Source organism: Corythoichthys intestinalis, chromosome 16 (genome assembly GCF_030265065.1).
Source record: "Corythoichthys intestinalis isolate RoL2023-P3 chromosome 16, ASM3026506v1, whole genome shotgun sequence".
Lineage (NCBI taxonomy): Eukaryota > Metazoa > Chordata > Actinopteri > Syngnathiformes > Syngnathidae > Corythoichthys > Corythoichthys intestinalis.
Window position 1 is genome coordinate 28,355,191 of NC_080410.1, and position 26,928 is coordinate 28,382,118.

Here is a 26,928-nt window from a genome sequence, read left to right on the forward strand (position 1 = left end):
TTTGGAGCCTATTTTTAATTGGCTAAAGCCTTACAATCCCTCTCCCTACGATTAGAAATATCATGGGAAGCAATGTGGGAAAGCAAGGTAGCAATTGATGTTTTTCTTAACACCTTATGTTGTTTCCCAATGCAGAGAAGATATATCAATTGGTAGCACTACGCACAGTCATGGTTCCACTTCCCATCATGCATTTGGGTTGAATGGCTACAGTATCATTTACTGAAAGCTCAACAAATACACTAGATGGCAATATTTAGTCACAATATACAAAGTCACAAGTCTTTCTATCCGTGGATCCCTCTCACAGAAAGAATGTTAATAATGTAAATGCCATCTTGAGGATTTATTGTCATAATAAACAAATACAGTACTTATGTACTGTATGTTGAATGTATATATTCATCCGAGTTTTATTCATTTTTTTCTTAATGCATTGCCAAAATGTATATGATCGGGAAAAATTATTGGGAATGATTGGAATTGAATCGGGAGCAAAAAAAAAGCAATGGGATCGGGAAATATAGGGATCGGCAGATACTCAAACTAAAACGATCGGGATCGGATCGGGAGCAAAAAAACATGATCGGAACAACCCTAGCTATAACCTCTGAGATTCAACGATAAAGACTAACTAGGATATGGAAGAACACTTTCAAATGTAAAAGTTACTTTTCAATGAACAGCCATACAATTTCTTTACTTCTTGAGCCTATGTTAGCATACTTTTTGTTCGAAGGGCAGCGCACAACTGGCCACCCACCATTCTCAGGGCATATAAAACTCACATTCACACCTCTTTAAAGGGAACGACGGACTTGATGACTTTTAGGCTCTAATAAGCCACAATTGTTCTCTTTTACAAAAAAATATGTTACCATTGATTTAAAAATCTATAATATTTAGTGAATGTTTTGACCTACGGAGGGCGCCATGTTTTATGCGTGCAATGGACGCTCGGGGTAATGATGTAGTTTGTCACTGTAACTAGACAAACACTACTGTTCTGCAATTCCTTCTACGCAGCGAGACGTCCAACATATGCGTACATCGGTTAAAAGCGACAAGTACTGACTATTTGTGTTTTTATTTAGTCTTTTATTACCTTTTCATTGCCTCAAATACTTTTTGCATGTGTTTCCCTATCATACTTTTAAGCATTGTGTTCTCTTGCGGTAGTTTTAAAGCCGATTATTGATCTATTGACCACATTAGTCAGCGAATTGAAACCACCCTTATTTGATATTACTACGTTTAGGTATTTTCTTAAGGCATCTTTAGTATGTTCTGTCTGTGTGCATCTAAACAAAACAAGCTCAAAGCGCACGGTAGTACTTTGGGTGTCAAATTCGCCTCTTGTAGGACGTTTCGCATATTTTGCAGAACACCGGTTTTGTCCCACTTTCGTCTAATCTCATCCCGTCTTTCCCATTAATTTTGCTTTTGCTGCTCGTTTTGTGAAATATCGACGGTGCTGTCATGCTCATTAATGTTCCTCTCAGGTTCAAATTTAAAGGGCTCAACAGATGAAGATAATGCTTATGTCGCTACAGTCATACTCTGGAAGCCCGGCAGCATAACCCAGTGACGTTGCAGCCCTGCGACGCCATGGCGACCTACTAGTTGAAGTAATTTTAAAAATTGTATGAAAACGACAACAACAAGAGGGGGTTTTAATATCAAATTATTTTAACTCTTAATAACGTTTATCTTTTAAGCACTATAATAATAATAATAATAATACATTTTATTTGTAGAGCGCTTTTACCAATGCTCAAAGACGCTTTACAGTAGGAACAGAAACAGCAAACAACGTGAACAGAACAAAACAAAGAAAATAATTAAAAGTTAAAAGCTAGTTTAAAAAGTTTGAGTTTTTAACAGTTTTTTTGAATGTGGGAAGGTCTGAACAGGTACGAATGGGTTTTGGGAGTGAGTTCCAAAGGGAGGGGGCAGCAGCGGAGAAGGCTCTGTCCCCCCTAGTTCGGTGTGTTCTTTGTTTGGGCGGTGCGAGGATGTTTCCATTAGAAGAGCGGAGGTGACGGGAAGGGGTGTGGGGACAGAGAAGGTCTGTGAGGTAGGGCGGGGCCAAGTTATTGAGTGCTTTGTAAGTCAGAAGGATGATTTTGAACTGAATTAAACCTTTAAGTATATCGGTGGATCCCATTAACAAAGTAAAGATGGGTTTAACATGAAGGAGATGCAACCTTGGCGATACATGCTAAATATTTGGCTACTGTGCAGCCACTTTTTTAACAAAAGGTTGTACAGGCCAATATCCTACACTGCTGGCCAAAAGTATTGGCACCCCTGCAATTCTGTCAGATAATGCTCAATTTCTCCCAGAAAATTATTGCAATTATAAATGCTTTGGTACTAATCTCTTCATTTATTTTTCTTGCAATTAAAAAACAAAAAAAGAGAATGGGGTAAAAAAAAAAAAAAAAAAAAAAATTATCATTTTACACAAAACTCCCAAAATGGGCCGGGCAAAAGTATTGGCACCCTTTTAAAAATCATGTGATGTTTCTTAATTTGTGTAATTAACAGAACCTGTTACTTACCTGTGGCAAATAACAGGTGGTGGCAAAAACTAAATCACACTTGCAGCCAGTTAAAATGGATTAAAGTTGACGCGACCTCTGTCCTGTGTCCTTGTGTGTACCACATTTAGCATGGAGAAAAAGAAGACCAGAGAGCTGTCTGAGGACTTGAGAAGCAAAATTGTGAGGAAGCATGCATCTTAAGGCTACAAGTCCATATCCAAAGACCTGAATGTTCCTACCGTGTGCAGTGTCATCAATAAGTGTAAAGCCCATGGCACTGTGGCTAACCTCCCTAGATGTGGACGAAAAAGGAAAATTGACGAGGGATTTCATCGAAATATTGTACAGATGGCAGTCCGAGGGTACAAAAGTGTCAACCCGTACTATCAGTCAGCGTCTGAATGAAAAGGGACTCTATTGTAGGATACCCAGGAAGACCCCATTTCTGACCCAGAGGCATAAAAAAGCCTGGCTGGAGTTTGTCAAAACTTACCTGAGAAAGCCAAAAACGTTTTGGAAGAATGTTCTCTGGTCAGAGGAGACAAAAGTAGAGCTTTTTGGGAAAAGGCATCAACATAGAGTTTACAGGGGGAAAAAAACGAGGCCTTCAAAGAAAAGAACATGGTTCTCACAGTCAAACATGGCGGAGGTTCCCTGATGTTTTGGGGTTGCTTTGCTACCTCTGGCACTGGACTGCTTGGCTGTGTGCATGGCATTATGAAGTCTGAAGACGACCAACAAATTTTGCTGCATAATGTTGTGCCCAGTGTGAGAAAGCTGGGTCTCCATCTTTCGTGGCACGCCAGACCCACTTAGAGTGTTTGTTGCCAAAAAGCTCAATCTTGGTCTCATCTGACCAAAGCACACGGTCCCAGTTGAAGCCTGGGACCGTGTGTATTTTTGTGTGAGACCAAGATTGAGCTTTTTGGCAACAAACACTCTAAGTGGGTCTGGCGTGACACGAAAGATGCACATGCTGAAAAGCACCTCACTGTGAAGTTTGGGGGTGGGTCAGTGATGCTGTGGGGCCAGTTTCGCTTCCAAAGGCCCTGGGAACCTTGTTAAGGTGCATGGCATCATGAATGCTTTGAAATACCAGGACATTTTAAATCAAAAGCTGTTGCCCTCTGCCTGAAAGCTGAAGATGGGTCGTCACTGGGTCTTTCAGCAAGACAATGACCCTAAACATATGGCCAAATCTACACAGAATGGTTCACCAGACACAAAATAAAGCTCCTCCCATGGCCATCTCAGTCCCCAGACCTTGTTTTGTTGGCAAAAGGGGGTTGTACAAAGTATTAACACCAGGGGTGCTAATATTTGTGACACACATTATTTGATGTCAAATATTTTTTTTCTTTATGTGGGATTTTTTCCCCACTGAATGAATGCACTTGTATTGAAGGTTGGATTTTTCTCTTTTTTCCCATTAAGGTCCCATATTATTTGAATTAAAAAATACATATATTAGAAGCTAAAAAACACATATTTTTCAGGGGTGCCAATAATTATGGAGGGCACTGTATTAGGTAAGCAGAAAAGCAGAGCTTGACCAGTGCTGCTTCCACAAATGAAAGTCTAACAAACCACCAAAAGTCAGTGGAATTCTTCCTATTCAATCTTTCCCCTGAGAAAATAGTCAAATGTCATACAAGATGCAAAACACAGCGACAGAGACTTTGAGTTGAGCATAGCTTGCATATATGTAATTTATTCCTTAATGTGTGGTGGGGGTCGATGTCACAATAACAATCTTATGTATTTTATGAAAAATATAGTCTGATTATTTGCGGGGTAAAAAGATTCTGCTTAAACGATGACTAAAATTGTATTTTCCGTCGCAATAGTTTATGTTTTTGCATTATTTGAAACCTGAGTGGTTCAAAACAGTGTGACAAGTGTGCTGTCTTTTTTTTTAAGGAAGAGTGTCAGAGAAAGTCAAAATCTTTTTAAAAAAATGAGGACTATGTCTCCTTGAAGATAACTCCTCTCTCGATTTCTAAAGTTAATACTCATCTCTCCTTTTCACCCAAGAATCCATCTCCTTTATCACATCCTTCGTATCATCGGCTCATTATTTTTGTAGTCCGGTGACTCGTCCCCGGTCGTTCTCTTTCAAGCATTCTGGGCCCGTTGTTCCGTCATGTCACAACAAGAAGGTCAGATCAGAGGCTAAATGGTCCTTTTCAGTCGCTCTTCTTCAGACTTTCAAGGATTTCTCCGTTCGTTTCATAAAGAAATTAGAATCGATGAACTATCAGCGCATTCTTTACAAATGTCCACATCGAGCGTCCTTGGCGGTGCAGACGGCGAGATTGACTTTGCGCGACACGGGAGCCTGCGTTCGCAACGGAAAGCGGCGAATGACACAAACAAAGAGGCGAGGGAGTGCGTCGGCTGGGATGTCGCTGCATTTTTTCTTCTTTTTTTTTGTGTTATCGCAGTCACCCAGAATCCCCTTTGGAGAGTCTTCTCGCAGCGGAAAAATGTGGAATTGAGTGCTGCCCTCACGCCGGCCGCCTTAATTTGTTATCTGAACGCTGAGTGATTACTCATGAAATTCACGCCGACCTCGGACTATTTGAAGCTGGCCAGATAACGAGGCCGCCGCCGCTCCCCTGGCAGTCCCCCCTCTTGTCGCGAGCCCCCTCCGTCCCTTCATCGGTGCAGTACTTCCTGACCTTTATTGAGCCGAGGCAGACGTTTAACCTTAGAAAAACAAAAAGTGGCACAAAAGTACAGTGCTACCTTGACTCACAAGTTGCAGTCGCACGTTGACCTGTTCAATTTGCAACTGCAATACACTTCATTGAATGTTTTGTTTTACGGCTTTAAAGCATAGGCGGAGTTTGACTTTTGGGGCGGGGGGGGGGGGGGCACAACATATTGATGACCTCGGAACGCAGTGTCAGCCATAATATTAACTTACAAGAATATTTATAATAATAAGTTGACAATGAGTTTTTTTTTTTGTGTTTCCCATCATTCTTGAGGGGAATTCTAAATCAGGCTGCTTAGGACAGCTATACTTTCGCCAAGATCGTCATCCATTGAATATGGTACGCCCGACGGTGTCGTTCCAATGTAGTTACCCCAGTCAAAAATTGTATCCCCTGGGCAGAGCCATATGGAGGTAGTTTTGTGTCTTTATTATTTAATCAAAAAAAAAAAAAAGTTGCTTCAATAAAAAGAAAAGTTGCTTCAATCAAAATACAGTATATATTTTCAATAAAAAAAAGTCACTTCAATTTAAAAAAAAATGTTTAAATTGAATTGTTTTTTTTTATTTAAGCAACTTTTTTGATTGAAGTAATGTTGATTTGTGTTTGGGCCACATTTTGGCTAAGACGTTTTTGTCTTTGTTATTCAATCAAAAAATAAGTTGCTTCATACAAAAAATATATATTTTCAAAAGAAAAATCACTTCAATCAAAAAAAGAAAAAAAAATCAATCATAGAAAACGTTGTTCAAGGAGAAAAAAATATTTGAGATTGAAAGAGTTGCAGTTCAACACTTAATTTTTCATTGAAAACGTTTTCTTTGATTGAAGCAATCCTTTTTTGTGTTTGGGCCATATTATGGGTAGGACATTTGGGTATAAATCATTCAATCCCCCCAAAAAGTTGCTTCAATCAAAAAAAACAACAACAACAACAACAACAAAAAAAAACATTTTCAATCAAAGAAAACACTCATTTGAAAAATAAAATTGCCTTCCCCTATTGTATTTTTAAAAAAAAATTTTTATGCAAAGCAAATGACCGTCTAAAGTCACATTATCTGTTCGAAAAATAATTTGGACCCATTATAAGAATATATTTTTTTGTTCATTTCATTCTTTTTTGTTGCAGTTTTATTGCTTTACAACTTTTATGTATATAGGAAAGTCAATTTCATGTATTGACACTTTTCAGCCACCAGGGGAAGCCCGCCCCCCCTTAAAATCTGCTTATGCTTTAAATTAGCTTTTTTTTTTTTTTTTAATTCTATTTTTAAGATTTACACACACAAAAACAACAATAAAAATCCTTGGAATCTGAGCGGAATAAGACCTTTTACATAATCACACAAAAAAAGATGCTCGCTGCACCTGCTGCCATTGTCTAATCCATTTAGAGTGGTAGAGGAGGATCATTCAATTGCTGGAAGCTGAATGCAAAATGTGTGGACGTCTATCAACGTCAATGACAGCCAACAAGTTAAGAGCTTGCGAATATTATCTGTCTACATGAGTTGCTGCATGTCTGTGTTCAAGTATCGGTTAGTTTGTCTCACAAAAAGAGTCTTAAACTGGGTCACACAATGTACACTGTCTGCAGCAAACTAGTGTTGTATTAAAGACCAAGACTCGCTCTAGACCAGAACTCATCGAGAACGAGAGAAAAACAAGACTTTTGGGAGGCAGAATGAGAATGTTAGTAACCCCAAAATTAAATGTATTTGGGTGTTTTTGTACCAAATTTCCTTCAAATCACATGAGTCATAGACTTCACTATCAGTTGATAAAACAGCTTCCACAAACGTTGCGCCACGTTTTCTTGTTGGGGGCCGACCCAGGCGGAGCTGAGTTGGGTTTCACTGTGATAAACTCAAATACACGCTGCGTTCAAACGCCGGATTTAGGTGGAAACAGGACAAATGTTTTACTGCGTTAAAGCAGGCAGGATTGTCTCTTGTGTGATTTGGTCAAGAATTCAAAGTAATTATTATATAAAAGAGCCCCATGCATGCACAATAGCGTAATTTTAGCTCAAAATATTTACAGAAAATGAATACTAACTGCCCGTTTTTTTGCTTTTAACTAAGAATCTAGACTGTTCTATGTTCATATCTATAGAAATTCTGGTGATGAACGCATTTATTTACAAGAATTTTCAACTTAAAAAGCTCTTTGTTTTGTGATGCCCGCCATGTTGTATCCATACATAGTAGCGTACGTTTACATTCAGATGATTAGGTATTTTTTCGGCCAAATGCCCGTTTTTTGCAAAAAAGTAGTAATTTAGACATTTCTGCGTCCATACACACACAAAAAAATCGCCTTTTATGTGTTTTATTTTATGTAACATTTCAATCAAAAAACAACAAGGGCCAGATAGCTGGCAAGAGGTGCCTCCGTCCTGAGGCAATAGTAACATCGGAATTCAACCTAAATAAAGTTTGATTCTATATAGAAAAATGCAAATTTTGCTTTTGTTGAGTAAAATTAAGATGACTATGCATGCTTTCTTCAAGTATTACGTTTCTACTATGAAAACTGAGTGATTTACTAGCTGTTGAAAACAGCACTAAAAAAAAAAAAAAAAAAAATGAAGTTGCTATTTTGGGCAAAAACTTATGATATATTAAATATTGCTGTTGATCCTGAAACTATAGGTTATTATCTCTGCATTGGGTGATTTTTGAGCATGTAGCATAAAATTTGAGAATTTTAAAGCCATTTTAAGTTTTGTTATACAGTGGTACCTCTACATACGAAGTTAATTCGTTCAAAGACCTTGTTTGTAAGTCAAAATGTTCATATATCGAGCAGGATTTTTCCCATAAGAATACATTATAATTCCATTAATTCGTTCCACAGCCCAAAAACCTACACTAAATCTGTTAAAAAAGCCAGGTTGTTTGCATGTTACGTGTTTTCTATCCCACCGGTGGCGAGTTGCAATTTGTTGTTTTTATCCTCAGGCATATTTTGGCCACCTAAAGAAAGCTAAGACCTACGTTCTCATAGAAAGAAAATAAAAAGGCAACGCGTTGAGAGCAAGAGCAAAACAAATACATCATGTATTTTGCGTAGTGCACCTGAACGCATCGTGGGGCTGACGGCAGAGTGAGAGAGTGCAGTTGACTTTCTCTTTGCACGTCCTGTTGTTGCTATCAGTTGGCGACGCGTGTTTTGTTGCACAAGTTCTGAATTAAATGATTAAAAACCTGACGAAGCTGGTGATGTCTTGGGCGATGGTACCAGAATAATAATTGTCACATTAACGTATAAAGAGTGGAGAACAGAGGTCGTCGGAGTATTGTCAGGCAGTTCATGGACATGCACCCCACGCTCACATTTTTCAATCATTCCATCTTCATTTCAATGGTAAGCCTCACTTTTTTTTTCTTTTTTCATCACCTGCTTTAACATTCTTGGAACCCATGTTGATTTCTCTCACAAGAAAATCCGCCCTGCGTCAGTCTTGCGGGAAAACAATGAAATTTCGACGCTGTCATGAATCGTCGTATTTCGAGCATTTTGTCGGATGTAGAAACAAATTTCTTTTTTCATCACTTGCTTTAACATTCTTGGAACCCATGTTGATTTCTCTCACAAGAAAATCCGCCGTGCGTCAGTCTTGCAGGAAAACAATGAAATTTCGACTCTGTCCTGAATCGTCGTATTTCGAGCATTTCGTCGGATGTAGAAACAAATGGCGAGTCAAATTTTATGTTGGATGTCGAAAAGATAGTGTGTTGAAGCGATCGTATGTCAAGGTACTACTGTACTTGTATAAAAAAAAAATAATCGGGATTTTATTCGGGAACGACTTTGGAATTTTTTTTTTTTTTTTATATACATCTTTTTATTTGAATTTTTTAATGCAGTACATCTCAGCCAGAACAAAAATAACAGATCTATTAATCTTAGCATGGTCATTTGGTATACGAACAAAAAGTGAGCGTTTAGACTGACACAATTCCAGAGTTGTGATTGGCTGTTTTGTGAGCAGGTTCTTCATCTATTTTACACAGACCATGCATACATCACTAACAAAACAAAATACGGCGGAATTTTTTTTTAATGTCGCTGCTCATGGAGACTCATATATGCCAAAGGGAGGTGCCTGTTTTGGTTTTAGGTCACTAGTGGCTTTGGTTTTGAAAATATTTAAATTTTAGGTTTTTTGAAAATAGGCAACCTACGGATCGGCCCCAGTCCCCGTGCTCGTCAACTGATAGTGAAGTCTATGCAAGAGTCAAGCAAAAAATCTGGTCTTGACGGAAAATAGAGTCTGCCACACCTAGAAGTACCAGACTGAAACAAGACAAAAACAGGACCAAGACACTCACAGCAATGAATAAAGATACTAGAGCTGAAACGAATACTCGAGCAACTCGAGGAACTCGAGTTTAAAAATTGATCCGAGTAATTCTATTCACCTCGAGTAATTGTTTAATTGGCGGCATAATGGCTGAGTGGTTACACGTCTGCCTCACAGTTCTGAAATCAAGGGTCCCGGGCTTCGGCCTTCCTGTGTGGAGTTTGCATGTTCTTCCCGTGCCTGCGTGGGTTTCCTCCGGGAACTCCGGTTTCCTCCCACATCCCAAAAACATGCATGGTAGGCTGATTGAACACGCTAAACTGTCCGTAGGTATGAGTGTGTGCGTGAATGGTTGTATGTCTGCTTGTGCCCTGCGATTGGCTGGCAACCAGTTCAGGGTGTCCCCTGCCTACTGCCCGTAGTTAGCTGGGATAGGCTCCAGCACCTCCGCGACCCTCGTGAGGAAAAGCGGCATGGAAATTGAATGAATGAATAATTGCTTAATTTTGACAGCTCCAAGCATCACGTTTTGCTTGGACTACTTTTAATGCGGGACAACGCGTTGATGTCACGTGCGTAGTGGAAGAAGCAAAAAAACAAAAAACAAAAAAAACAAAAAACAAACAAACAAAAAACACTTACTGCAGCCGACAGCCGCTACAAACGACGCCGACATTGCTAAAAACTACCCTGCATGATGCTACGGTAGTAGCAGGTAGCGTCTGATGCGTCTCATGGAGATCACATGTATGTTGAATTAGATGCGAAATGGCAGAGTCAGCGGCGTTAATAAACAGCCGCCATCTTAAAGCAGTAGACTTCTAAGCGCAATAAATAAGTTTAATGTTACTGTCACTCGCTCATGTAACGTTAGCCCTGTGGAGGGCTAGGGCACTGTCGATGCGTGGCTAACGTGTCTTACAGACAGGCTTTATTTACCGGTAATCTTTGAAAACATAGCGCTGTAGAGTGATGAGGGTGTAAAATACAAACTTAATAATGCTAACTGTCAATTTTAGCCCAGTAGTCATTGCTGGATAAAACACCAGGTAACACTGGTCCTTAATGTGCTCCAATACAGCAGGTATCATACATTTATTTTGAACACTGCAAAAACTCAAAATCCTATCAGGACTTACAGTTTAGACTAACTTAAAACTGAACTAGAACTTAAAAATTGCTTGACACAAGTAGAAATTCAATTGAAAGACGTGGGAAAAACACCTAACTTTTAAGTGATGTGTGTTATCTAGCGTAATGGCATTTTTAGGTAAGAAATATATATATATTTTTATAAGATCTAAAAGTTTTTGGAGTGAAAGCAGTGAATTAGTCTTTTTTTAAAATTCTAGTTACATCTGAGATGCAATTGTTGGCTGTTGTTCAACAATGTAAATCGAAAATAAAGACATTGACTGAAAATGGTTAAATATTAGATTAAATGTCTTGTTTTCTCATGTATATTTATTATTGCTCTTCACCTAAGAATATATATGTTTTATCTGATTACTCGATTAATCGATAGAATTTTCAGTCGATTACTCAATTACTAAAATATTCAATAGCTGCAGCCCTAATAGATACAATTTCCTGCTGGAAACAAGTGCCCTAGTGGTCCGTTTTTAAATTACGGCACTTCCTGGGGCCAGATAAGGACACGCTGGTGGCCGGTGAGCCAGCCAGGGAGGGACAGAGGACTCGTTAAAACAAACGTCACAGAACCTTCTCCCTTCTTTTTAAGTCTTTAAGTCAGAGAACTGTGCAGAGTAAAGTGGCGTCAAGGGAGCAGCGAAGAGGGGAGAGGGTCGGGGGGCGTTTGTGAGGTGCGGAGCTCCGTTGAGAATCTGCCCCTTCAATCTGTGCTTCGGCAATCAAAAGACACTTGGGCTGGTGCGGTGGAGGCACCAGAAGCAAACGGGCTGCTTGTGCCATTAAAGCTGGTGCAACTCAGCGGTGGGCAACACCACGCCACTGGGCCCTGAGGATTAGACTCTCTGTTTACACCCCGATAATCTCACCCCCCACCACCTCTTATGTGGGTGGATGTGTGAAGGCTAGAAGAGGAAGGCCACCACCTCCAGGCTCTTTTCCCGGCAGGGGCGCACATGAATCGCTTCGAGATGGCGAAGGCAAGGAATGGGAGCGGCGGCTGGGGTAGGGGGTTGGGGGTAGCTGCTGCTGGCTTTCAACTCGCTGCTGTAAATCAAACCGCGCAGACATCGTTAGCCTTAAAGTGCATGCAAAGATAGTTGACGAATCGGTCTGTCAGTCTTGTTTCTGGCTGCCATTGACGGCGATAGATGTTCAATTCATTTTGACTGGGAGAGCCTAGCTGTGAATGATCGTTGCATTCTGCATTTGTTGAAAGAAAATAAAACAGAATACTGTGTTGCACTTTCTTAAAAAGAAAGTATTTTTAACTGTTTTTAGAGTGTCAAGGCGTGTTATAGTATTACCGTATTGGCCCAAATATAAGACGGTGTTTTTTGCATTGAAATAAGACTGAAAAAGTGGGGGCCGTCTTATATTCGCGGTCTAGACATTATACCCATTCACGACGCTAGATGGCGCCAGATATCATTGAAGCGATGTATTGTCATGACAGATCTCAGCTACTCTCAAGTTTTAACCAGTTTGCATTATTTTATTGCAATGTTTTTCCTTATTCAGATTTGTTTCAAGACTGCAGTTAGTTAGACTTCACTTTGATGGTTAATGCAGTTATTGCAATTTTGTTGTTTTATCACAATAGATTGGTTTATTTACATTTCAAAAACCAGAAGCCATTCATTTACGAATGTGATTGCACTTTAGTTTATATATTTAAATGTTCAGATATTTTGAATGAGGTAAAATAACATGCTTTTCCTCTCAAATATATTGTTATAATCAGGGGTGCACATAAGTGGTCCGCATGCGTGCATGCGTACTGGACGTATACAAACGCGCTGGTCCTCAACGGCTTCCATACGCTTTTGCGTACCGATGGCTGACCACTGTATTTGCGGTGGACACGAGATAATCACTTCTCAAAATGCCGGAGGCAGGCCCCACAGAGTAATTATTTCCGTGTTCCCCCACCCCCGTCAAAGGACAGACAGACGACAGAGACGTCACCGGAGCTAACGAAAAAAGAACTTTTGCTGAAAAGTGGCTGCAGGAGGTACCATGGCTAGAAGCAAATGATGCTCGCACGGATATGTGGTACAAAATTTGCCATGAGAATCCCAATGTCGCTGATAAGAGCAGCGCATTTTAAGTAGGGTCAAAGAATTTCAGCCATCCAAACTTTGAAAAGCACAAAAAAAACAGAGCATGTGGCAATTAAGCAAACTATCGATGTCAGGCAGCACCCCACTCGCCCTATGGACAAGTGGCGGAATAAAGTTAATGAAGAGCAGCGCCATGCACTGACAAACGTGTTTTTGCTCGCATTTCACAAAGCTAAACATGCACGTTCAATGAGCTCTTATGAGGAGGAGGACATCCCACTTTTACAAAGGCTTGGAGTTAATTTGGGAGCCGCATAATGCCCTTTATTTTGAATTAGTACTGCTTTTATGTTTATTTCTTTACATTTCACTTCAAAGTAATGGCATTTTTGTTGTGCCAGTTGATGTTAATCAGGCATTAATTGTTAATATAATTAATTAAAGGTATTTGGCTCTAACTAAAGCTTGTCATAATTTTATTGCATCAGGCGGGTCGGCTCTCAAGCTCAATGAGGACCAAGTCACATCTCCAGGTCCTCCTCTGAGAACCTGGGCAAGAAAAATATGTGCACCCCTGGTTATAATCATTTGTTCCAGATAGGGTTGTTCCGATCATGTTTTTTTTGCTCCCGATCCGATCCTGATCGTTTTAGTATCTGCCGATCCCGATATTTCCCGATCCGATTGCTTTTTTTTTTTTTGCTCCCGATTCAATTCCAATCATTCCCAATAATTTTTCCCGATCATATACATTTTGGCAATGCATTAAGAAAAAAATGAATAAAACTCGGACGAATATATACATTCAACATACAGTACATAAGTACTGTATTTGTTTATTATGACAGTAAATCCTCAAGATGGCATTTACATTATTAACATTCTTTCTGTGAGAGGGATCCACAGATAGAAAGACTTGTAATTCTTAAAGGATAAATGTGACTTTGTAAATTGTGACTAAATATTGCCATCTAGTGTATTTGTTGAGCTTTCAGTAAATGATACTGTAGCCATTTAACTGTTCTGCCCAAATGCATGATGGGAAGTGCAACCATGACTGTGCGTAGTGGCACCAATTGATATATCTTCTCTGCGTTGGGAAATAACATAGGGTGTTAAGAAGATAAAGATCAACTACTACCTTTTTTCCCCAAGTTGCTTCTCACGATATTTCTAATAGTTGAGAGAGGGATTGTAAGGCCTTTTAGTTCTAAATATAGGTAAAACGGTGCCATTATAGATTGAACGCGATAATGTGTGAGTGGGTCGTGCAGCGCATGCGTTAATTGCGTTAAATATTTTAATGTGATTAATTTTTTAAAAAATTAATTACCGCCGTTAACGCGATAAATTTGATAGCCCTACTTTAAGCCAAAACTAAAGACTCTGGTTGAGTGTATGACATTTTGTCTGAAACGTTAAATACAACTAGAAAACGATTTAATTAAAAAATATATATATATATAGATATATATATTTAAAAAAGGCTTGTCCGACATTTTTTTGCAGATTCCGATACTTTGAAAATGACATGATCGGACCCGATCGATCAGCATCCCGATCGATCGGGACATCTTTAGTTTCAGATGTACTGTAATTATTTTCTGTATAAAAATTAATTTGGTGTTCAAAAAGTCTTTTTTCAAACTTGAGTCTTGAAAAAGAGGGGGTCGTCTTATAATCAGGGCCGTCTTATATTCGGGCCAATACGGTAATAATGTTTTGGAAGGTTTTTTTTTTTTTTTCCTTCAAAGAAGAAACTATTTTGGTGTTGAAAGTATAGAATCAGCTTTAGCGCCCCACACATCTTGATGTTAATTGCAATTTTGAGAGAGGGCAGCTAATAGCTAACAGTTCGTAGCTCGTGTGTATGTTTTTGTGAGCCAGATGAGGCAGCAGCCGGGCGCTGACCTCTCCCGGCAGGTGTTTTCCTGCCGTCAGAGAGACGAGAGAGGCCCGGAGGTCTTAAGAAGGTCTTAAGGTTCTCATCTTTATCGGCGTGACTCGTCTTTGCGGACGCGTTGCTGAGATTTAGCCGCACCAAACCTCTCTGCTTTTATCTCCATCTTCTCCATCTCGTTGCCGTCGAGGGTGAGCTCAGGGTCAAAAATATTTCCAGTGGCGAGAATGGAAGCGGAGAATTGAAACCAAGAAAGGCTGCTTCGTGGAAAGCCCGGGGTTCGGTCAGATGCGTGCTTTAATCCAGCCCGCCCGGCGTTTATGTTAAATAACTACATTTTACATACACATATTTTTCATGCTCAACGTGTAAATTTTGCAGCGCCAATGAGTCGGATATTCCGATAACGTCAGCTCTCAGGATGTTTGATGAATGTTTGCATCCACTCGCAGAAGGAGACCCCCGCTTCCCCCTTGTGACTAGAGAGATCAGGACGCCCCTAAATCATTGATGCGGACTGCAACACCCCCGATAACAGCGCTCAGCTCTCTGGCGTAACTTATATTAATGCACATTTCTGCTTCTCATGCAAAAATAAGCAGAAAATTACACACTTTGAGTCATGTGACCGTTGCAAGTACTCAAGTATGAATGCATAAAAGCGTGTTTGTCTTGCATATATTCAGCACTATGAGGGTTCACGTCCAATGCAATGATATATATATATATATATAAATCTTTAGTTTATTTATGAGTGTTTTCAATTGAAATTTTAATGAGCCAAAGGTTATAGTCTATATTTCATAAGATGGCTATATCAAAGAGTCAGAGTTTAAAGAAAAAGGGCTTGCAATAACAGTAGTACCTCGACGTACGATAGCTTCGATACACGATCTTTTAGACATCTGACGTAAAATTTGACTCGTCATTTGTTTCTACGTCCGACGACATGCTCGAAATACGACGATTTATAACAGCGCCGCAGTTTCATTGTTTTCCCGCAAGACGGACGCACGGCCGATTTTCTTGTGAGACAAATCAACATGGGTTCCAAGAATGTTAGTGCATGTGGTGAAAAACAGGACAAAGGTGGGGCTTACCATTGAAATGAAGATGGAAACGTAGTGTGTGCGTCCGTGAACTGGCTCGACAATATGGCCGTAGAATGTCTACGATCTCGACAGTCCTCCTCCGAAATGGTTATGTAAATTTATCAATATTTATTATTTATTTATGGCCGGGATTGTGGGGGTACTGGGGACACTTTATCTTTATCTTGCTCTGCACCAAGCACTTATAATGGGACTAACTTGTAGTATTGTTGGAACTCCAATCTGAATTTCGTTGTTATCTTGACAATGACAAATAACCTCTGAATCTGACTTCTGTTCGGCAGTATTTATAACTTATGGTGACAATTATTATGCTTGTAACACTACCAAAAATATCGCCAGCTTTGTCAGGTTTTTAATCATTCATTCCAGAACTTGTGCAACACAACATGCCAACCGTCCAACGCAGCTGAACATGAAAAGTGAAAGTAAAAAGTCCTCATTCACATCCGCCACATTAAAACCTGATTCGTTACATTATTATAGGTATTATTAGTATTATTTCGGGGTGTCAAACAATTAAATTTTTTAATCGAGTTAATTAAAACTTCAGATTTAATCAATCGCAATTAATCGCAATTCAAACCATCTATAAAATATGCCATATTTTTCTGTAAATTAATGTTGGAATAGAAAGATAAGACACAAGATGGATATATACATTCAACATACGGTACATAAGTAATGTATTTGTTTATTATAAAAATAAATCAACAAGATGGCATTACCATTATTAACATTCTGTTAAAGCGATCCATGAATAGAAAGACTTGTAGTTCTTAAAAGGTAAATGTTAGTACAAATTATAGAAATTTTATATTAAAACCCCTCTTAATGTTTTCATTTTAATAAAAATTGTAAAATTTTCAATCAAAAAATAAACTAGTAGCCCGCCATTGTTGACGTCAATAATTACTTACACAATGCTCATGGGTGCTGAAGCCTATAAAATCAGTCACACCCAAGCGCCAGCAGAGGGCGACAAAACTCCGTAAAACACAACAAGTACACATTTCACTGTCCTGTCATTTTAATCTGTTTGAGAGGGGCATTTGTGCGTTAATTGTGTCAAATATTTTAACGTGATTAATTACAAAAAATTAATTACCGCCCGTTAACGCGATAATTTTGACAGCCCTAGTATTATTATATTATTATTCCGATTTGTATTCATAATTTATTTGTATTTATAATTTTTTTTTTTTCTCTGTTTAATTGCTATTTGCAATCGTAACAGCAGTATTTATTAAGGATTTAGTTGATTTAGGTTTTCGGGCTGTGCAACGAATTAATGGAATTATAATGTATTCTTATGGGAAAATCCTGCTCGACATATGATCTTTTCGACTTACAAACAATGTCCTGGAACGAATTAACTTCGTATGTAGAGGTACCCCTGTACAGTGATAATATTTAAACAATATTGAAAGAGGCGGGATCTAGCGATTCATGGAAAACAAATCAACGAGCCCATAGTTGTCAAATTGATGGTACAGGGGCCAGATCTGGCCCTCTACATTATTTTGTTTGGCTTCCGAAAACAAATCATTCGCAGAAAATTCATGTTCCACACAATTTTTGTAACTCTTGTGATTATTTTCAGTTTTTTTCCTTTTTTGAACATTTAAAATGAATAAAAACACATAAAAAACGACAATATGAACTGTTTTATCCTTTTTGTTAAAAAAAAAAAGAAAGTAACAAGTTTACTATTTTGCCCTTTTTGTTTTGTATTAAAAATAGATATCAATACAAATAAAACATGAAAAATAAGATATTTACAATTGGAAGCTCAAAAAAAAAGTTCGGACAATTGTGAGGTAAACAATGGATCTAAATTATTCATTGACCAGTTGGCGATTCATTTGAGAACCAATTAGTTGTCGATTAGTCAATTAATCGTGGCAGCACTAATTTCACTGTAATGACGCTGCTCACGCCACCCAGTCAAAATGGGTTGGACGTCTAATCAGTGGCAGCTTTGAGGTAAATGTTTCTTATGCTTTGGCTGACATAATAATTCGAGGAAACCATAGCGACACTGTGGCCTGCAACAAGGATAAGTTTGACACCCCTGATCTAGCCTATGAATCATAAAGTTATCATTTAAAAATGAAGAAGTAAAGCAGTTCTCAGAAATGATGCCTATAACCTGTAAAGATCTTGAAGATTTTGCTTTCTTGTCTATCATTGAACTATGTAGCAAATTAATGTTTCAAGTCGGAGTGGGAACCTCTTGGTACCTCACGATACGATACGATTTGCGATACAAAGCTCACGATAACGATGATCTGACAATATGGCGATACAACGATTATCGATACATTGGTCAGGAAATAATTCTACGATTTTCTACAAACAACTGACAAACAGAAAAACAAGTTTCTGCTATGAATTGGAATGACTTTATCACTAGTAGACGTCCAATCCGTTTGAACTGGGAGGGTGGCAGCGAATGAACATTCGTTCATTCGCTGCCATCCCTCCCACTTCAAACGGATTGAACGTCTATGGCCGTCAGTGGCAGCCAATGCCAGGCAATGAGGTCATTTTGGGCCATTTAAGATCATTTACCTGTTGATTTTCAGTTACTTCCTGTTGATTTTGGGGTATTTTATGGGTCACTTCCTGTTTATTTTGAGTTACAGAACAGGACGTGACTTGGGAATCACCCAAATGAATAGACCCTACTCACGTGACGTCACAGCCACGCCCCTGCGCCATGTTGTCCGTATACTCGTCATGTTAATGCATTAGCGCTTCGTAAATTCCTCCTATTATGGCATGTTTTTCTGCTCGTTAACATTAATAATCAAAATGGTGAAGTCGTGTGTGGCGGTCGGTTGCAAAAACAGAGAAGATAGACGGAGAGACTTGAAGTTTTCCGTATTCCGAGAGACCCGGAGAGGAGACTGAGATTGACTGCTGCAATTTAACGAGAAAACTGGGCTCCAAACGACTACCACAGATTATGTAGTAGTCATTTTATATCTGGTCAGATGCATTTAATATATATTTAGAGGGTTTTGGGCTGACAACCACAATTAAGATCATTGCTAGGCTAATCGCCGACAACATACACTCAGACGTTGTGAATGAACTACCTGAAAATATATAATTATAAGGGGATAATCAGACAGTTGTCATACAGTTAATTTACAATTTCACTATTGAGGTCAAAAGCCAAAAAATAAATTCAACTAGGGACAATCTGGAGTAGTGCTATCGCACTTCGTATTTATTACGTATTATATATGTATGTAGTGAGAGTGCTATCGCTAAACCATATAAACATTAAAAGCCCTAGCTCCATTGACAAATGACATGAAATACATTAGACTTGACAGTGGATGTTAGCAAGAACAAAAGACTTTGAATTGAAAATTTCGTAACTCACCTTCCCGAGCACACGATAGATTCCTGCCGAATTTTCGTGGACGAGGACCTGTTTCACCCAACCAGCAACGAAGTATTTATAAGCCTCCAAGCTCTTAAAGTTTTTCAAACTTTCGTGACAATAGGCTGATTTTGTGTGGACAAGATAGTTGTAAATATCAGGATAGCTAGCAGATGTCAGGCAAAGACGGCGAAGACAGCGGGTCGAAAAACATCGATTTAGGCATCAAATATGGATCTGGCGAATGGATAAACTGAAGCTTTTCCACATACCGCCTTTTATGCAACGCATCCAATGAGTGTACAGCGTCAGATAACACCGGGGCTTCCATGAATTGCTCTATAACTTGCACGACTAATTGAAAACAATGAGAATAAGTCTAAAAAATACGGACAATATGGCGGCCGGATACAGCGACACGTCATTTTGTGACGTGGGTGAGTAGGGTCTATAGGCAGTGACTAAACTCAACAGGAAATGACCTGTAAATGCACTAAAATGAACAGCAAGTGACCTGTAAATGCCCCGAAAATCGGACCGAATGACTGTGAATGCTCTAGCTTTCAATGAACGAACGTTCCCAGTCTAAATGGATTGGGAGTCGAGCAGCGTCAATAGCAGCCTTAGAGTTAACTGAGACACTATTATGGTGGAAGATTTTGGTAGCAGCTTGATGGTTTCATTGACAACTTCTTAAAACGATATCTCATTTCTTGACAGGAGCATATCGATAACCTTTTGGGATACAAAGTATCATGATAAATCACCATTTCGATATTTTGTCACACCCCTACTTTCAAGTGTGTCAAGTGTCAGTGGTAAAGTAGCTAGATTTTTTTCAAAACTCAAACAACTCGTAATTCAAATTCTGCCTCACAACTTTCAGCAAAAAACCCCCAATAAAGAACCAAATTAAGGCATAATTCTTTGAATTACCACCACCTTTAAGTAAAACAAACTGTAAGGAAATAAGCAAGTGTTAAGAAGGATGTGGTTTTGAGGTTGAGAAAGAAGAGTGAAAGTTGTTTACTTGCTGGCGGCCTGTGGAGAAGAGTGTTTGCAGGTGCTGAGCGACACTGACCGGTGCGGACGCGGGGGCGGCGATGGCGGGCGTGCTGCTATCGGTGACCGGCGCCGGTTCGCCGTGCGTGGGCGTCGGCGTGTAGAGCGTCATGGCGTGCTCGGCCACACGGCTCTGCCCGCTGTAGTCGGGCGTGGGTAGCGGGTGCGGTGCCGCAAACTCGGCGGGGATGCCGTTCTGTGGGGGCGGGGGGTACTGGGCCGCGGTGTAGGGCTGGGTCATGGCGTCCGGGGGGTTGGGGGCCTCTTGGTTACCCTAGTGGAATAAAAACACAAAAACATTGAAGCGGTCTTTCAATCAATCTCACTGAGAACAAAGATGCATTATTTGGAGAAAATAAATAATAATTTTCCAAGCAATTAGGTGATATTGGATCATTCCACACAGTGATTTTGAATCACTGAGTTAAAGGAGATCAAAGTGGTCGCCATTAGAGACATGCCAACACGACCATGGGGCATCACGGGGGCGCCGCCCCGCTCACTGACGCAGCGGCAGCCGTCATGGTGCATGAGTCCCGCCGTTAGCGAGCTCCTTGATCAGCGCTAATGAACACGGAGGATGTTGTAGATCACACAGTCCCCAAAGGACCCCCCCACACTCCTTTCCAAAGGGATCGTTACAATGCGCCAGAAAAAGAAGATCAATTCATTGATCGGCGTCTGATAATTACAAACTTTGACCTCAAAGCCACGGCTGATTCTTCTCTCGGTGACGCTTTACTACCTGGAAAATGTCACTTACTGATTGAAAGTCGACAAACCGATTGCAGACTTAGTTTATACACAGAAAGTGGAAGATTATCAAGTAGAGACATCCCTCGCCCTATCGCGGCTCACTTTTCATGGTCGGAGAGCATGGACACTTTTGAAATGATTCATTTTCATAGACCATAAGATATTCCAGTGATGATTTTTCTATGCGACAGAAAATTTGCAGTAGGTTATACTCTGAACGGCAATTTCAGCTCAGAAGCATTAAATTACATTAGCTTGGCGTCAACTCTAGGGTGACCAAACGTCCTCTTTTGCCTCGACATGTCTACTTTTTACATCCTGTCCGTGGCGTCTGGCGGGGTTTTATAAATGATTGAAAATGTCCGTTTTTTTGAATGACGATTTGCACAGAACAGTCGGTACTTTCGGGCCTATGACGTGTTCCCAAAGAGCCTGCTCAGGTGTTAAGACTTGTGTTCAATACATATATAATCAAATGCTCATGTACATAAAACTCTAATTTAGTCAAAATGACCTTTATTCTACTTTGAATACAAATTTGTGCATGCGTGCACAGTCACAGACTGGCTTTTCCATGGCGTCAACTGTCAATTCTCATTTACAAACCTTCATGAGTCGTGACTACAAGAGCTCACGGGCTATCGGTATGTACACCTGCTAAACTTACCTTTCGGCAACTGCTTACTTCTGTCGGAGCTTTGTACTGGTGTCATTTGTAAAATTCGGTTTGGTGTCGCATCATTACACTGCTGATAATTGTAAACTTTTATAGCAATGTTTGATTTTTGCCTCAGGCTACTGGTGCTAGCTGTCAGTGAGGTGCGCCGCGCTAGGCATTATGGGATATGTAGTTTTAAAGTGCTGCGTTTGGAAACATGCTGGTTGAATTGTTCGTCAGTTTATTCTGTTTATTTGGTTGCGTGCAATCTAGAACATTGAATGAGAATCATAATTGAGTGGGAATAACAATTTGTGACCGACAATTGTAGTGATGGTCTTGAGGCTATGGTTTAATTTATATTATTTCAGTGGAATGAGAAATGTTTTTTCATTTTTTCAGATTATTTATTTGTACAGAAAGAATTGAAAAGACGGCTATTATTTTGTTCAAAGATTCAAGTATTCGCCAATACATACGAGGTTTTTTTTTTTTTTTTTTAAATCACTAATTAAGCCAGTGTTTTTTAGTCGTTATTATTTTAGGAATAACAAAGCCTCTAATGGGCAGTTTACATGGCGACTGCGACACGAAGACGCAATGACTGAGTAGCGGAATTGCCTCGCTTGCATATGGAGTCGGCGAATGGTAAATGGTGTTATACTTATATAAAGCGAACAATTCTGAATCCTGCCTCCAAAGTGGAAGAATTCGATTGCGGGGGCTTGAGGGGGGCTGGCTCCGCATGAATATCAAAAGCCCCTCCTCCTGCCGGACCCGCGCCGATTACGTGAGCACTCGTACACGTGACATTGGGCGTGCGCAGCGGTGCTATTAAACATTAAAAACAGCTAATGTCAGAACGCCAGCTTTAATATACTGTAATAATTAGGGCTGTCAAAATTATTGCGTTAACGGGTGGTAATTAATCTTTTAAATTAATCACGTTAAAATATTTGACGCAATTAACGCACATGCCCCGCTCAGATTAAAATGACAGCAGTGTAATGTCCGCTTGTTACTTGTTTTTTGTTGTTTGGCGCCCTCTGCTGGCGCTTGGGTCCAAATGATTTTTTGGGGGAGTGAGCATGGTGTAATGACATGAACAATGGTGAGCTACTAGTTCATTTTTTTGATTGAAAATTTTACAAATTTTAATAAAACGAAGACATTAAGAGGGGTTTTAATATAAAATTTCTATAACTTGTACTAACATTTATATTTTAAGAACTACAAGTTTTTCTACCCATGGATCGCTTTAAGAGAATATTAATAATGCTAATGCCATCTTGTTGATTTATTGTTATAATAAACAAATACAGTACTTATGTACCGTATGTTGAATGTATATATCCGTCTCGTGTGCTATCTTTTCATTCCAACAATAATTTACAGAAAAATATGGCATATTTTATAGATGGTTTGAACTGCGATTAATTACGATTGATTAATTTTTAAGCTGTAATTAACTCGATTAAAAATTTTAATCGTTTGACAGCCCTAGTAATAATATTTTTAAATTAAAATATGTTGAATGTTTCCATTTTTGTGCTTTTTTGAACAAAAGAAAATGCCATTGCTTGGAGAGAGCGGGCATGTTGTCTTCCGGGCTGAGGAGGTCAAAGTGCATCATTCGCTGTCGCCTTGTAAATCTGCACTGCCCTCTAGGGCTTGGCATGAATACTACATCGTTTTCATGCGGAATTGCGACATTGTTCGAATGGAGATGGAACCATATAAACGCAAATTCGAAATTTTACGGCTTCTCGATGAGTCACCATGTAAACTGCCCCTTAGCTAACCTCTGCGAATTTGAGTTTTTGACTATATAGCTATAAAAAATTTTTTTTCATTTTGGATAAAACTGATTTTTTTCTATCCAGATGCTTTAGATATATTAAAGTGGCCCGCTTTTAAATATATTAAAGTGATAAGGCATCTTTGAATGAACTTCAAGTAAAATTTACGTATCTCGAGGCCGGGCTAAGTGTACTCTTTTTTGGGAATTAGTTTTAGTTTAGTTTATTCACACATCATATCATGGTACACACAGGAACATGGTCATATGTGCAAGCAGTTCATCTGATCAGATGCATGAAGGGGACACTCCGAATAAGCTATTTAAAGCTTTTAGTAGGGGCCCAGTCAAACAGCACACACATACACACACCCATACACATACATACAATTGACAATGGAAAATTTTAACATTCTGATTACATCGGATTTGACATGTGATACCGTAGTAGTGTTAGTCAAAGACTCAGCATATTAAGTATACATTGCAAGGAGGTGAGCTTTCAGTTTTTTCTTAAAAATGGAGATGGAGTGTAACATTTTCAGTGTTTCGTCCAGTTCATTCCAGATCTGTGGTCCTCTGCATACAATGCCAAAGCTTGTAGACTTTAGACTTCTGCTTTTTCCAGTGATGTGATTTTTTCTTCTGGTAGTATATGTGTGCTGAGGAGTACTGATTGGGATGAGATCACTTAAAAAAATCAAATCAAAATATGGTAACCCTATTTAACTCCACGCAACAGAATTTTCCCAGAAAAATGTTCATAAGATGACAAATGCCCGTGTATCAATAACTACAATTTAGTTTCAGAAGCACTACGTCACATCTGTATGAAATGTATATGACGCCACATTTAACAACACTACATTTAATACACCCAATCGTTCATGGGACTTAATTCCTTTTGAAATAAACGACTTTCCTAGTGCTGTTCTGTAGACAGCGAGCATTGTCATGTAAGTATAAGGGAAGCTACTAGGGAAACAAACACTATCCTATTTGGCACTACATTCTGGAGTGCCTCGCCTCAAATTGGGGGGCATCTTGTAGCTTTTAAAGTCAATAGTGTTCCGGCTCTGACAGATTGCAGCAGATGGACCTCGGCGGAGTTTTGCGAGCGTGCCTTTAAGAGCTGACAAACAAGCAGACTCCAGACGAACATCATCTGCAAACACGCAGCCCGGCTCCCCGGTGCAACGGCATGATGAGCCGCGCCGCTAATGCACTCGCACGCCGCTTAACTGTTAGCGGGTGTGCCGTTGTAGCCGTTAGTGAGCGTGCTAACGAGCTGCCGGAGCGGACTTCCAACTGTGCGAAGGTGGAACAATAACGGCAGATTCCAATAACAAGCAGACGCAATTTAAAGAAAGGCGCACTGGACGTAACTCTTTGGGCTAAGAGAGAAAAAGGCAGTCGAGCAGCTTTATGACGGCAGGGAAACAATAACGGGAGAAGTTGGCCTGCTTTACAACGCGAGCGGGGATGGCGAGGCGGGAGATAAACGTGTTTTATTCTTCGCTGCAGCTCGACCAGTCGGGGAAGGTGCGTTAGCTTTAATGAGCGCGTGGAGGAACGCTGCGCTGTAAATGTAGTGGAAATAATTTCACGCAGACGTGTCGGCAAACAAAAGCCAGTTGGAAAAAAAGCCACATTCGGCCAATTAAGGCGATGCTCTATTATGGAAATGAAAGGAGGGAAGCCTTGAGAGGTTGAAGCTAGCATGCAGCCTGACCCCCTCTTCACATCACCCTTCCTACCCCCCTCTCTTTATGCAGGAACTTTTTTTTAATCTACCCCTGCGCTCTACTTTGCCGCTCCCTCCAGTCATGGCGTTATATAACACGCCTTCCTCATTTAAAGGAAGCTCTTGATGTCGGCAAATTTCCCGACGTGTTCTTTTCTTCAAGCGCAAACGTGGTCGGAAAAAAGGCCATCCGGCTCCGCTGGTCTGACAGCTGCTGGATTTTAAAAGCAACCCCATCATGATCATCATCAACAACAATAACGAGGCCCGGGAAACAAAACGCTCCGAAGCACAGAAAACAAGAAAACATCAAATGCTCGAGTGGTGTGGTCTACACGCTGGATAATGGATAAGGCAAGAATTGCATGGTCACACAAAACCACCCAACGGAAGGGCGAATGGAATCAAAGTGATACAATTTGTGTTCCATGTTGACATCTCAAGTACTATTGAAGCCACGCGTAAGTTGAGCATAATCTGAATTCAATTGAGACCTGTGTACCGTGGAGAAGAAATCTTTGGGGTGCTGGACATGGCGCAAGGACGACTATAAATCTGTTGTATCCCTTGATGGGGGAAAATGCTTGTCAAGGTCTCAGACATGCTGAAAGGACCATTTCTCATAGTTAGGCCGATGGAAGTAGAGGAAGTTCAGAAACTAGGGAGTCTAGGCTTTCCTCACAAACTGGTTCCGAAGACAGTGGTACCTCTACATACGAATTTAATTCGTTCCAGGACCTTGTTTGTAAGTCAAAATGGTCATATGTCGAGCAGGATTTTCCCATAAGAATACATTATAATTCCAATAATTCATTCCGCAGCCCGAAAACCTTCTCTAAATTCTTAATAAATGCTGCTGGTACTATTGCAAATAGCAATTACGAAGAGCAAAACCAATAAATTAGCAATAAAAATTGGAATAATAATATGATAATAGTATTATTAATACCTGTAATAATGTAACGAATCGGGTTCTAATGTGGTGGATGTGTTTTGCGTGGTGTACCTGAACGCACCGCGTGGCTGACTTGACAGCGTGAGAGAGGACATTTTACTTTCATTTTGTTCAGCTGCGGCGGACAGTAGACATGTTGCGTTGCACAAGTTCTGAAAGAAATGATTAAAAACCTGACGAAGGTGGCGATTTTTTGGCGATGTTATTACATTAATAATTGTCACCTTAACTGATAAAGACTGGCGAACGGAGGTCGGAGGAGGATCGTCGAGATCGTAGACATTCTACTGCCGTATTGTCGAGCCAGTTCACGGACGTGCACACCACGCTCATATTTTTCTATCATTTCCATCTTCATTTCAATGGTAAGACTCACCTTTTTCCTTTTTTTTCACCACCTGCACTAACATTCTCAGATTTCTCTCACAAGAAAATCCGCCATGCGTCCGTCTTGCAGGAAAACAAAGAAATTGCGACGCTGTCATAAATCGCCGTATTTCGAGCATGTCGTCGGATGGTGATGGGGGAAAATATTACATTATGCCTTTGTGATGTATGATTGCTTCTGTGACATAGATTGTAACAACATCTATTGTTTTTCACCTTGTTCCCATAGTTAGGAGACGCGCTTGAGTAGGGAATCTCACGAGATAACTTGTTTTGCACCATAGTACGCACCTGAGTTCCATAGCTAAGAGGGAATCTCACGAGATAACTTGTTTTGCACCCATAATATTTACCATTTGTTGCATCTGT

The 26,928-nt window shown here is 39.9% G+C and overlaps 1 protein-coding gene across 4 annotated transcripts in view; it reads right to left on the reverse strand.

The window, feature by feature from the left end:
* The window catches only part of LOC130932009 (RNA binding protein fox-1 homolog 3-like), a 506,184-nt gene that overhangs the window by 77,626 nt on the left and 401,630 nt on the right, over positions 1-26,928 (reverse strand). For 2 of the 4 annotated variants that reach the window (XM_057861344.1, XM_057861342.1), the window contains exon 4: positions 20,230-20,535. In XM_057861344.1, coding sequence (XP_057717327.1) covers positions 20,230-20,535 — 306 coding nt within the window. The remainder of the gene's footprint in view (positions 1-20,229; positions 20,536-26,928) is intronic. The other 2 variants (XM_057861343.1, XM_057861346.1) reach the window with 1 other exon arrangement.